General features: G+C 40.4%; 1 protein-coding gene across 1 annotated transcript in view; it reads right to left on the bottom strand.

Moving 5' to 3' along the window:
• Window positions 1-84: 84 nt before the first annotated feature.
• The window catches only part of mapk1 (mitogen-activated protein kinase 1), a 96,861-nt gene continuing 83,875 nt past the window's right edge, over window positions 85-13,070 (bottom strand). Inside the window, exons 5-9 of the mRNA XM_078553869.1 lie at window positions 9,977-10,091; window positions 8,023-8,154; window positions 5,843-5,952; window positions 3,704-3,846; window positions 85-2,100 (exon numbers count right to left, since the gene is read on the bottom strand). Coding sequence (XP_078409995.1) covers window positions 3,727-3,846; window positions 5,843-5,952; window positions 8,023-8,154; window positions 9,977-10,091 — 477 coding nt within the window. The 3' untranslated portion in view covers window positions 85-2,100; window positions 3,704-3,726. The remainder of the gene's footprint in view (window positions 2,101-3,703; window positions 3,847-5,842; window positions 5,953-8,022; window positions 8,155-9,976; window positions 10,092-13,070) is intronic.

The following is a 13,070-nucleotide window of genomic DNA, read 5'->3' as shown; positions in this document are numbered from 1 at the left end:
AAACAAGAGTGTCTGATGGACACATAAATATAACATATAAAAAGGAACAGGACTGAAGAGATTAGTCGCGCACGCTGTGGGAAGTTGTGTATAGAACATACTGTATTTAAAAGATGCAGGGAGACACCGATTTAAAGAATTTTACAAGAGCTGTATGTGCTGGAAACAAAAAGAACATTCATTAACAGGTTAAAATTTGTTTACATATATAACACTGAAAAAAACTTAAGGCAAAATAAATCTTTGTACCTACAAGTTTGTCCATATATATAATATGCTTAATCCAATACCAGTCACAATACAATCAGGTATGTCTATGCGGTTACATCACATTTTGACACCTATTGTTGCAAGGGTTTTTCCTTTTAAAAATTAACCATAACCGCTTTTCCATTTATTATATCAGATGTTCAGACCAATCAGAACAAAAAAGCCAACTGAACAAGTTACATGATAGAAACAGAGTGCTCTATACAGTTACATCACAAAGTCTGCAAAAGGCGGCATTTTTTTTATATAAAGAAAGGAACAAAGCTAATTGTTACATGATTTATACAGGAAGCAAACCAGAGAGGAAACCGATGAGAGGATTAGGATGAAGCTTGGAGAAGCAATAAGATTTATTCATACTATGAGTCTGCGTAGGTGTGGTACGTGTGCGTGCATTGTATGGCGTGTGTGCAGTGTGGCATGTGCGCACGGTGCGGTGTGGATGCAGTGTGTGCGGGCGTGGTATGTGGTGTGTGTGGGTGCGGTGTTTGTGGTATGTGGTGTGTGGGGCACTTGGACAGTCTTTGTATACAAAGCTTAACAGTCATGCTTGGACACGGTAAATTGTACAAGGCAATTGTCACCACAATAGGTTTCGAGACTAAGGATCAGGCACTGCACTTTGAATTCAAATATAGCTAAGAAAGCTCCACATTGTACAGGCTTCATCCACAAACACTCTGCGAACACAGAAAAGGGACAGGAATCTTTACGGCACCCTTTGTCCTCAATGGCAAAAGCACACAGGGTCTTAGAATTCTAAGCTGCTCTCAAGGAGACCCACTCACCAAGGCTTCCTTCACAACTGATCAAACATTCTCAACCTAAAGCATCCTCCATTTGTACTTCCTCTGATAGAGTCAGTAATTACTGCGTAATACAGAAAACTTTTACAGGACAACGTGAGGCTGAACCCTCTCACTGACCAGGTAAGACTTTAAACTCAGATGTATGTTATCAAGTTGAAGCTTCTGAAATGGAATCAAGTTAGTTTTTTAATATATTGAATGGAATGTCATTAAAAGAAAACCAGAGTAAAACACAATAGTGTCCTTGATATACATGAACATTACATAATATTTCAGGGATATACACCAGTAATTTACTTTTAAATCTATAAAAGACCTATTAGTGAGGGAACCACCTCAGCAGGGCAGCCATCCTTAAAGTGTACAAGTACACACAATCTCTACAGCCAACCAACAGAGCAAAACTGGTTTAAAAGAATGCAGGTTACAGTCACATCTTTTTCATCTCATTGGAAATCTAAACATTTCAATAGGCCTGGGGGATCTCACTGTAACAAGCAAGGTTTAGAAATCCCACACGATGCATTTAAAGATTTGAAGCAACGGACCTGTCACTGAGGTGACCAGACACTGAGCAATTGTAATACTGAATGATCAGCTATACTTCGATATTTCTCAAGTGCATTTAAAAAAACTAAACTGAAGTGCTTATTGAAATCATAGGTGTCTGTCATATTTTTTGTGTATTAGATCAATAAGTCAATCCTGCTTTCTTTCAAACACCATCGCTAAGTTACATAGGATGTAAATCATTAAATGTGTATGCACTGGCTGTACATCTTTCAGACTTTTTGCAAACACCAATACAGCCGGAGTGTGAATTCTCATCTCCAAGTTGAGAAAGAGTCCACAGCAAGCAAAAAATGCCATGGCTTCCAGAATGGACAATCTCCACGGTTACAGGTGCCACAGCAGAGTTTTTAGAGAGAGTACAATGAATAAGCTGAGATGCACGAGACAGGATTCAGGAGGAGTTAGAAACAAACGAACTCTGAGCATGTCCAGTCCTGCAGTCCTGGCCCTGGAAAGGCAACACACTGAAAATTAGCAACATTGGGGATGATATATGTACAGTCCCTCCTTTGGACCAAAGGTAGCATCCTGAAGTAGACAAAATTGCTGGTAGATGCAGATTGGTACTGTTAGTATATGAATAATATTAATACTTCAGCTGTTGACTCCTTATATGCATTACTAGCATTTTGCATTTTTGTTTTAGATTTCAACATTCTCCATTTTTCAAAATGAATATTTGTTAACCTGCACTGTAAAATCTCAACTATCTTAAAAGTACATTGTAGAGCTCAGCCTGCATGTGCAACTTGTGCCACTTCAGCTTAATAAATCTGGGCTCTGAAATTACACCATAGGGTCCCACAAATATTTAATAAATTAACCTGAATTCCCCTTCTCTGCCTTTACTAAAGTAGGTAAGGAACTTGATAGGCAAGTAACCCTTTATACTAAGCCACATCTTTCTTCCCCAAAACCCACCCAATGCTTTACAACTTTGCAGTCCTCTTAACTGACTGCATGTTTCTCTGGTCTTTGAGTGTCAGCTCAATGACACACTTCATTTGCGCTTAATTTAATCATGTCAGAATCAAGGGCTCCATTAAAGTTGGACACCCCAATGGCCAAATGGAACAAAGTGGAAGCTGAACCGCTTCAGCAAAAAAACCTCAAATTTTAAAAATGGCATGGACTGCCAAAGTAAAATGTGGCAGATGAGTAAAATGTGAAATTTCCTTACGCCAACATTCAGAAGCCAGAGTCAGTACAACAACTGTCTGTAATTGTAAGAACGCCGATGTCATATGAAGCCACCAGTTTGTGAAGAATGACCTGCCGATCTTATGCTGAGGGATCACTTTTCTTAATTCCATAGAATAAAGAATTTCCCACTGAAGACTCACCCAAGGCTGCAAAATAACTACATGCATCCTTGATCATCTAGGTGACAGACCCAAGATAAATATAGAGCAAGGCGGTTCAATGACTGAAGGAATTTCCCTAGCGTCAACGTAAAGCTCTTTTCCGCTTAAGGGCGAAGGATTTCTGGGTACTTTCATAGAACCAAGGATGTAATTTAGCTAGAAAGCTGATCCTCAACACATACTTTCATTGTACTGCCATTGTCCGAGAAGCTGCAGGGGTGGGTGAATTGGGAAATCACAGAAAAAGTCACACCAACACTTCAAAGATTGGGATGAGTTGGATTAGAATAGAGCAAAATAAAAATTTTGTTGCTATGTGACCAGTGTGTTTGATGCCAACAATAATGCCTAGCATAGAATGAAGTCCATTCCCCATCACTGGCATTTCCCATAATGAATATAAATTACTTTTTTGAAGCAGGTTGCACTTTAAGACATAACCAGCAACTGGGGTTTCTTAGGCAAACTGACTCCCAACTCTTGCCTTTGCAGTAGAGCTGGGAGTCAGTCAACACTCAGCAGAACAAGAATAAAATGTTGCAGGATATTTGAATGAAGAACAATTATTTGCACTTTTGCACAGGATTATCACCCATACAACTGTTACTGAATATCTAAAATTTAATTTTTTTTTGGTCAACTGTTTCATCACTACACCGCACCCAAGAGTTTTGTGTGAAAGATTACCTGTATGCAAAAGCGCTTGTAGTTTAGGAATGCTGATAGAGGGGTTGAAACCTGGCTGTCTCCTCGAAGATCAGCTCCTTCAGCTTCTCCTTGGGTAGGTCATCCAGCTCCATATCAAATTTAAAGGGTGCTTCTGCAATAGGCTGAAATCAGACTATCCATTACCACCACTTCTGGGGAAAAAATATCAAAAGCTATATGTTTGTTACGTCCCATTTCTTTTCCAGGGGCTCCTGTGCCACTCATCATCCCAAAGCAGTCAAGCTAACTGCAGGAATATAGCCAGCATTGCATTTCATGTGCACCCAACCTAATACGAAATGGTCCCACAGTAGGTCATGCCGTAACAGCAATCAATACATCACAATCTTTCAGCACAAGAGGAAACTGTTTGGAAGACTGCATGTCTACTGACAAAGATCTATTCACTTAGCCCTAATCCCCTAGCATTTTCCCCATGGTCTTCTAACTTTTTAGATTTTAAATATTTAAAAGCCAGATGAATTTCGCTCCACCCCCCCTTTTAAAACTCCTGTCATCCCACTTCTCAAAATACCCACCTTTATCATTCAGCTTCTACCTTCTGTTCCTGTCCAAAGTTCCCAAACAAATGGAAAAGGATTTCACAAGCCATCTCCTCTTTGTCAGATTATCAGGTCTCCCTCATCTTGTCTCTTTGCAAACTCCTTTTGCTTAGCACCATTATGGGGCACAGGAGGAGTAGGCCATTCAGCCTGTCGAGCCTGCTCTACCATTCAATACAATCATGGCTGATCATCCACTTCAATGCCTGTTCACCCACACTATCCCATATCCTTTTCTGTCATTGGCTGTTGTCCAAGAATGATTGGTCATCATCCTTGCCCTCTACCCCATTACAGACCTTCCCCTTCCCTTTGTTCTTTCCTCAGTTTCCCCCGTTTCCCTGGTTCCGTGCTAATTGACCTGAAACAGTTTCCTTCTACACAGATGTTGCGTAACCTGAATGTTTCCAGCATTTTCTTTTCATCTCAACCATTCATTAACCACTGATTTGCTGTGCTGCCACACTCCTTTTCATAATGAGCCTTAATTTTTTACAAGTACATGTGGCACCTTCTCAAAAGTCCTTGGGAAAACCTATATATTCTTGAGTCTATACTTGACCCTCCTATTTTGCATCTACGTGCTGCCCCTTGGCAACATTATCTGAAAACACAGCAGTTTCCATCAATTGTCTCTAAATTGTCAGATTGCTTATGCAAGCTCTCGTACTGGATAAGAAATTTCTAAAAAATGGGGCGACCAAAGCCATTGTGTCTTCTGTCCCAACTCAAACTCTTTCGTGAAACACTAACTCCATCCCTCACCATGGCAATTGCCTGAGGCTGAACCAGGCTGTTCGCAAACTTGGTGTTTTGCTTGATCCAGAGTCGAGCTTCTGACCACATCTCCGCGCCATCGCTAAGACCCGCTGCTCCCATCTTCGTAACATCACCCAATTCCACCCATGCTTCATCTGTTGCTGAAACATCCCATCCATGCTTTTGTTACCTCAGGACTTTACTAACCCAACACACTCCTGGCTGGCCTCCCATGGTCTACAATCATAAACAAGATCATCCAAAACTCCACTGCCTCTGTCGTGACCTGCACCAAGGCCTGTTGTTCACCCATCACCCCTATGTTTCTTGATCCAACTGGTTCCTGGTTGATCAATGCTTTGATTTTAAAATTCACACCCTTGATTTCAAATTCCTCCACGGCCTCGCCCCTTCCTGTCTCTAATCTCCTTTGACTCCATACTTTTCGAAGTATCTATGCTCCTGCAATTCTGGTCTCCTGAGCATCATTGATTTGATCACTCCACCACTGACAGATGTACCTTCAGCTGTCTGGGTCCTAAGCTCTGGAATTCCCTCTGTAAAGCTCTCAATTGAAATACTTCTCTTTCCTCCTTTAAGGCACTCCTTAAAACCTACCTCATTGGTCAAGTTTTGGGCCTCTGTTGTGATATTTCTTTACAAGGTTTTGTGTTACATTTTGGTTTAATGTGAAGCACCTTGGGACATTTTATGTTAAAGGCACTATATAAAAACAAGTTGTTTTATACAATAGCCACAGCATTGCCTTTAATTAATTTAATGTACGCTGTCCTACCTCATCACTGGGGTCATAGTACTGCTCCAGATAAGGGTGAGCAAGAGCTGCTTCCACTTCAATCCTCTTGTGTGGGTTAAATGTCAGCATTTTATCCAATAAATCCAGAGCTGCAACAAAATGGAAGCATCTAAACCAAAAAATCTTATTTATCTGCACACTTCATATTTGCACAATTCCCACTGTCACATTATTGGGCTAAATTTTTCTCATTACAAAATCCTATGTCCACTGCGTCCTAATGGGGTTGTCGTAAATAAATCACTGATTATGCATTTGGGTTCTGGCAAGTTGCTTGGAATGCTTTCTGAAATTTTCATGCCCTTTTCTTCAGCAAATTTATAACATAGAAAATGAGGGTTGGACAACATTGCTCAACAGCCTAACTTTAGCCATGATATTTTGCCTCAATGGGTGACTCGGTTGAATTGGATTGTGTAATCTGAAGACAAGGTCAGCTGTGCCTTTCTTCAAACAATTTTGGAGAGAACAATTTTCCAAGTTTCACTGAATTAAGATTTATATTGCATGTTATGGGGGGTGTGGGGTGTGCACACATGGGAAGTAAAGTGATTTTCTGATTACACATTTGTCGTAGCTTAATTTTTGGTGCTGGGGGATACTGACAAAGACACAGAGAGCAAGGCGAACAGAACTTTCTAAAAATGACACCCATTTTTGAAGCACTAAATACCTTTGAGGATAACAATAAAGCAAGAAATTGGCTGAGGGGGTTAGGGGATCAATGGCCTTCTGTCACTCATCAAGCAGGTGTGAGGAGAGGTGGAGTGGTTGGAGGGTTAGGGATGAAACAAGAGACAGCAAAACAAAAGAGGGGAAGATACAAGGTTTAAATGAGTATTTATAAAACGACAGGAAGTTAATGGCTATGTAAAGCCTTGATGAAAGCCACTTAGGGCCACATTTTCCCTGCCTTCCCCACTCAAAATGCAGCCTCTGGCAGTTCCTTTCCTCACCACAGCAAGTCATCTACCAAGGACAGAAAAGTAAAGGAAAAAGAGAAGAAAGAGTTAAGGGGAGAGAAGCACAAGAACAAAGAGAAATGGCAACACAAAGACAGATGGATAAAAGATTGTAGTCTTTGAATTACTGGGCGCAAGGCCAAAGGAGATCAGCTAGTTGCAAATAAAAACACGGATTATATAGGACAACTTCTAAAGCAGCTGGATCCTTTTCAATTCAGTGACAATAGTAGGCAACTCTTCGTTACTGCAGTCCTTTAAGTGGGAATATAACATTTCCTATTCGACGACATTTCTAGTTACAGGGGACAAGTTGCCAGTTAGTTGTGATTTTTTTTTTGAGATGTGTGTACTGCAACTTCCTTGAGGTTTACTTATCTTGGGGAGTCAGAGGATTTTTTGGACGTAATGATGAAATTGCTAGGGGATTTTCTGTCTTTGTTTCTCCCAAGAGGTTGCATGGACCAAAGGGGTGGATCAATGGTGTGTGCTGCTACACCATGTCTAGCTGCTGTGAGCTTGATGCACTTGTGCTGCCTTTTTCATATATGGCATTAATCTCAGACAAATTATCCCAAATGTACATGCCAACACATTTTATAATAAAGGCTATTTAACTGGTTCACTGTTGATGGGTCAACTGATCAAGGTACTTGGGTTGAAGCAAGGAAGGTTACACGTTTTAATCTCCAGTATGTTCAATTTAATTTCAGCTGGATTGGTGAGTCTCAATTTGCATGGCCAAGAAGAGGGAATGACAGACAGCACTACAATAGTGAGTTGTACAATACAGGAACAGTGAATTCTCTATTCATGGATATGGGCCAATAAGGGCCCTAGTGGAATTGGATAGTCAATCCTGTCCACCATTCCAAAGGTCTGCTCCCGGCGAAGTACTTGCTACACTTCTCTTCATTCTTTTGATTGCATGAATGCTATATAAGCTGCAAGTGAGCCCAATCCAAGTCATCAGTAGGGCAAATCACAGTATTGCTGGTTCTTGAAACATTCTCAATATGACCATACACAATCATTTACAGTATTTCTCCAAAAAAGGTTACAGGCTTAGATGGAAAACAAGAGTCTGACTTGTCATCGGCACTTCAACTTTTAGATCCCTTTCAAGGCTCACTCAAGCTAACAGTACATGCAAATCAGCAGGACATTCTTGAATGAACCCTTTCGGCTAATTCTTACCTTTCCCATCAGCCTTGGGGAACAGTCTGTTCCAAGGAACTTTGTTCTTGTGAGGCAGAGATTGCAAGTAGTTTCTGGCTTTGACATTGATTATACAGTTCAGATCTTCTGGAGAGGGTGAGCCAAGAATACCTAAAAACCAACAGTGGGTTACATTGGAAGTTCTTCGCTAGGGTAAAATTTAGACAGAGCACCAACCAAGAACTCGAAAGGTCAGCTCACTGACAGCTTAGCCTGTAAATATACTGGGGTGTTGTAGCACTAAACCATGCAGACAAGATCTCATATTCAGTCACTAGTCTGCATTAAATTAACTGATTTCAGCTGGAGTGACAGTATGGGTATTACAACTGGGCTCAGGGAGCATGGACTATGGGAAACCCCTGAAACAAAATACAATGCTAGGATTAACAATAGCTGTGATATCCTCCCACAATCATTGAATCTTGTAGCACAGGAGGCGGTCAACTTCGCTCATTGTGCCTATGTAGGCTATTTGAAACAGCTATCCGAGGAGTCCCACTCCCCTGGACTTTCCTTGGTGTTGAAAATGCTCCCTTTAAAAGTATTATCTAAGTCCATTTTGAAAGCTACTATTGAACTGGTTTCTGCCACTTTTTCAGGAAATGCATTACTGTGTAAAAAAATTCTCCTCACCTCTTGTTCTTTTGCCTAAATTTGTTATGCTCTGCTTGCTGACCCTCCTGCCAGTGGAAACAGTTTCTCCTTACTTACTCTATCAATCCCCACTGTGGTTTTGAACACCTCCATTAAATCTCCCTTAACCTTCCCTGCTTCAAGATCAATCCCAGCTTCTCCAGTCTCTCTGCATAACTGAAGTTACTCATCCTTAGTATCATTCTTGTAAATCTCCGCACTCTTTCTAATGTGATGCTCAGAATTGGACAAAATACTCAGTTGAGGCGGTAACATAGTGGCATTGTCACTAGGCCGGTAATCCTAACACTCTGGGGACCTGGGTTCGAATCCCACCACGGCAGATGGTAGAATTTGAATCCAATAAAAATCTGGAATTAAAATCAGTCTAATTATGACCGTGAAACAATTGCTGATTGTCATCAAAACCCATCTGGTTCACTAACATCCATTAGGGAAAGAAATCTGCCATCCTTAGCTGGTCTGGCCTACATGTGACTCCAGACCTACAGCAATGTGGTTGACTCTTAAATGCCCTCTGTACAAGAGCAATTGGGGATGGGCAATAAATGCTAGCCGAGCCAGTGATGCCCACATCCCATGAATGAATTAAAAAAAAGACATTTATAAAATTTTAGCACATCAAATAGTCTATACACCAGAATATTTAAACCTAGATGTTTGAGAAAGCATTGTTCATTTACTGCACTGTCAGCTTGTGTATGGATAAGATCCATTTTCCACACTACAGCACCAATCATTAAAAATATTGAGATTACGATTAGTACAATTGCAACAGAAATTACAGACTTGAAAACAAAATTTCTCAAAAAAGGGATAAATGGCTGTGAAATTATTCAGCCAGGGTTCCCAGTCCTAATCACTGTTGAGCAACTCCTGCTGAAAACATGTAGAGATCAGGAGGGGACAGGCAAGAGCTGGACTATGATGCATATGCACTCTCCCCACCCCCTCTCTATACACCTCAGGTCTAATAGCTTGCAAACACTGACACGTGAAGTAAGGCCATTCAGGTAAAAATAATACTGGGAGTGATGACACTTCTGATCCTTATTCCACCAAGAATTTAACAGATTTCATGGGAAAAGAAAAAATTATCAGAAAAAAACCATAATCAAATTGTATTCTCTTCATCCCCGACTAAAGGCCATTGGGGAAGATCTGCAGTTACAAGTTAAATATTGTGGGAACTATTGTGCTTCAAAGCAGTCTCCTCTCTCACAAATAAAAGCCATGTCCTCTAAACAGAAAGTCAAGAAGGTACTGTATTTCTTACCAAGGATATGGTTGAGCTGATCCAAATAGTGTTTCCCTGGGAAGGTGGGTCTACTGGAGAGCATTTCAGCCAAGATACAGCCTACTGACCAAATATCAATGGACTTGGTGTAGCCCTGCAAGAAAAACAGAACTGCAGTGTATGTTCTCAGGTTTATACGTTGAAACCAAATTAAAGACAGATAACATAGATTTCAAGTAGAAAAACAGAAAATGCTGGAAAAACTCAGGTCTGACAGCATCTGTGGAGAGAAAAACAGTTGACAGTTCGAGTGCATGTGACCCTTCTTCAGAGCTATAAGTAGTAGCTTTCAAGTAATTTTGCAATAACTCCTGAATCTCTATACCTTTTTTTAAAACCTTGTGATTGCTATAATTTCATCCTTGCTACTCCAAGTCCAGTGATGTATAAACCAACCTGACAACAGCAGCCACAAGATTATGAAATGCAGTGTTAAATGCCATGTGTACAGAACACAAATTCAGACAGTTAACTGGTTATATGAATGCATAAAGACTGAGGATATAGTTGAATTCAGTTGTATAAAAAGAGCCCAACAAGGTCTAGACTCAAAATAAAGCACCATTTGGCTCAGGTGCTGCCAATGCCCACAAAACCACACTGCAGCCTAATCACCGTCTTCATAGGGGAATGGAGAGGGGGGAGGGAGATAGAAAGTAATCAGCTGGTTATTGGTGCACACAGTATCACAGGAGTCAGAACTGTGCACAGAAGGGAGACACATGCTTACCAGTACTGCTCTGCAATCCATTTGCCCAAGTTTCAAAATTGATCAGTTTTTGACATTTTGTTTTAAAGGAGGATAGATTTGTCAACCTACAATTTATTATTTCAAAAATCACAGAATCACAACTGTTACAGCGAGTCATGAATGAACAATTCACCCAGTGTCACTCCCCTGTCTTCTCTTCGTAACCCTGCATATTCTTCCTTTTTATATAATAATCCAATTCCCTCCTGAATGCCTCAATTGAACCTGCCTCCATCACATTCTCAAGCAGTGCATTCCAGATCTTAACCACTAATCTCCATTTTCAAGTTGAGATTGATTGCTGGGCATTATTTCTGCTATGCACGGAGTTAACAAGAGTTTCTAATTACATCTTCTCCTGCATATCATTAGAAATATTTTGTGTGTATTGCAGGATTAGCAAACCTGGAAAAAGCAGATTTGAAAACTAACAAATACTAATTTTTTCCCCAAATTTCAGACTCAAGTTGTAAATAAGTAAACTAAAACTTCCTAGAAAATTTGATTGAAAATGCAAATACCAAAATGTCAAGTCAAAATATGATGTGACTTTCATATTTGACTCCCAATTCAAGATTCAAACTCTGGTAGGTCTACAATACCCCATATACAGAAACCTTAACTATGTTGAGGATGCAGCTTACTGACCAGGAATTCAACACATTGATTTCCTGATCAATGCTCAGAGTGTAATGCTGTAATGATTATACATGAATGCAGCAGAGTGAATTTAAGCTCATTGAACTCATTTAGGAATGAACTTTGCTCATTTAGAACAAGTACATTATTGACACTTATGACCTGTTCTCCTCAAACTCCAACCCCTCAAGGAGGCACCAAACAAGCAAGAACCTTGTCTGCTGTACACCTTTTTCACTTGAAAACATTTAACAAATAAGAAAATGGAAATATGCAGGGAGAAAGAGAAGTCAAATTAATTTCAGCTGAGGTCAGTTGTCAAGGTGATACCCAAAGCACCATCTACCCTCCTTTACTTGTCTGTCAGTAGCTGAGAAAAGCCATCTATTTCCAGCATTTGTCATTTTTATTTGATTTATACTTTTTGAGCTTTATAACTCATTAAATCTAGCATTCAGCCTGTTTTCATCAATCATTCTTGTTGACAGCAATCATTATAATCATACAATTTGTGTTCTGAGGGGGGTCAGGCATTACCTATAGCAGAACGTTGTGTCCTGCACCAGGAACAGGCCAGGCACCCTCCAGGCTGTGCAGATTCTCACAAGCAGTGAAGAAACAGACAGTGAGTTCATTTACAACAAAACAAAAATGCCCTCCGTATTCAGAATTAATTACAGTAATTCTCAGCAACCAACAAGGCACATAAATGATTAGGTTGGGTTTTCACTGACAGTTGATTCTCTGAATGTACAAAAGCAGCATTTTAAAACCGTGGAGACTTTGTCTTCTCTGCAGCCAGACATGTACTCAAGACTGCAAGATGAACAATGGGACTGCAGAAGTTTATAAATTACAACGGAATTATTACACCCATGGGCAAGTCACACAGTTGGGTGGCTGTTACTGAGAAACAATTCAGCTTAATATCAATGTCTGCAATAGTCAGTTTTAAGTTTCAGTCGCATCTGTTACAAGGCTCACAGGACAGGTCAATTCCAGCACCTGACATTTCCTCTCCCTGAAAGCTATATAATGTTAAACAGGATTCTGCAGTGCCACTCCTTTGTAGCAATTTTAGCATCAATGAACATGCAATGATCATTAATCACGACATTACTTTTGCAAGTGTTTAAGACCCAGGCCTCCATGCTGGAGGTGGGTGTTCTGAGAAGTCAGTGTAATCATTTCTTCAAATCAGGGTTAAAATAAGTCTGAGCATCAGTTTGGGACAGACATTGAAAATCTACACGTACCAAATACTTAATATAGTGCTATGGCTTCTGTAGAACATAATCTTCATATTCCGATCTCATGGTTAATTGCCTTGTAAAGTTGGATTTCTGGCAGCAACTTGCATTTATTGTCATCTAAGTGCCCTACTGAGTGGCATACTGGTCTTCCAAACTTTTCAATGAGATCAACAGTGGATGGCCTCATTGGAGTTCAGGTTCACAGACACCATACCAAGCAAGGTGTGGACACGAGTGGTGCCAACCCCATTCATTCTGTTGTCTTGATAAGAATGGTTTGTACCGACCATATTTGACTAGGGAAAAGGGAAGCATGAGGTGGTTTCCTGTTGCCTTCCTCACGTGTGTTTGAAGGCAACACAAATCCTCTTCCCAGAGGATCCTCCGCCTGGCACCAGCCAGCCGCTGTCCTCCAAGGTCATGCTCCACT

This window comes from Cetorhinus maximus, chromosome 12 (assembly GCF_964194155.1).
Source record: "Cetorhinus maximus chromosome 12, sCetMax3.hap1.1, whole genome shotgun sequence".
Lineage (NCBI taxonomy): Eukaryota > Metazoa > Chordata > Chondrichthyes > Lamniformes > Cetorhinidae > Cetorhinus > Cetorhinus maximus.
Note: the sequence above shows the minus strand (reverse complement) of the source record. Positions and strands in the feature narration are given on the sequence as shown.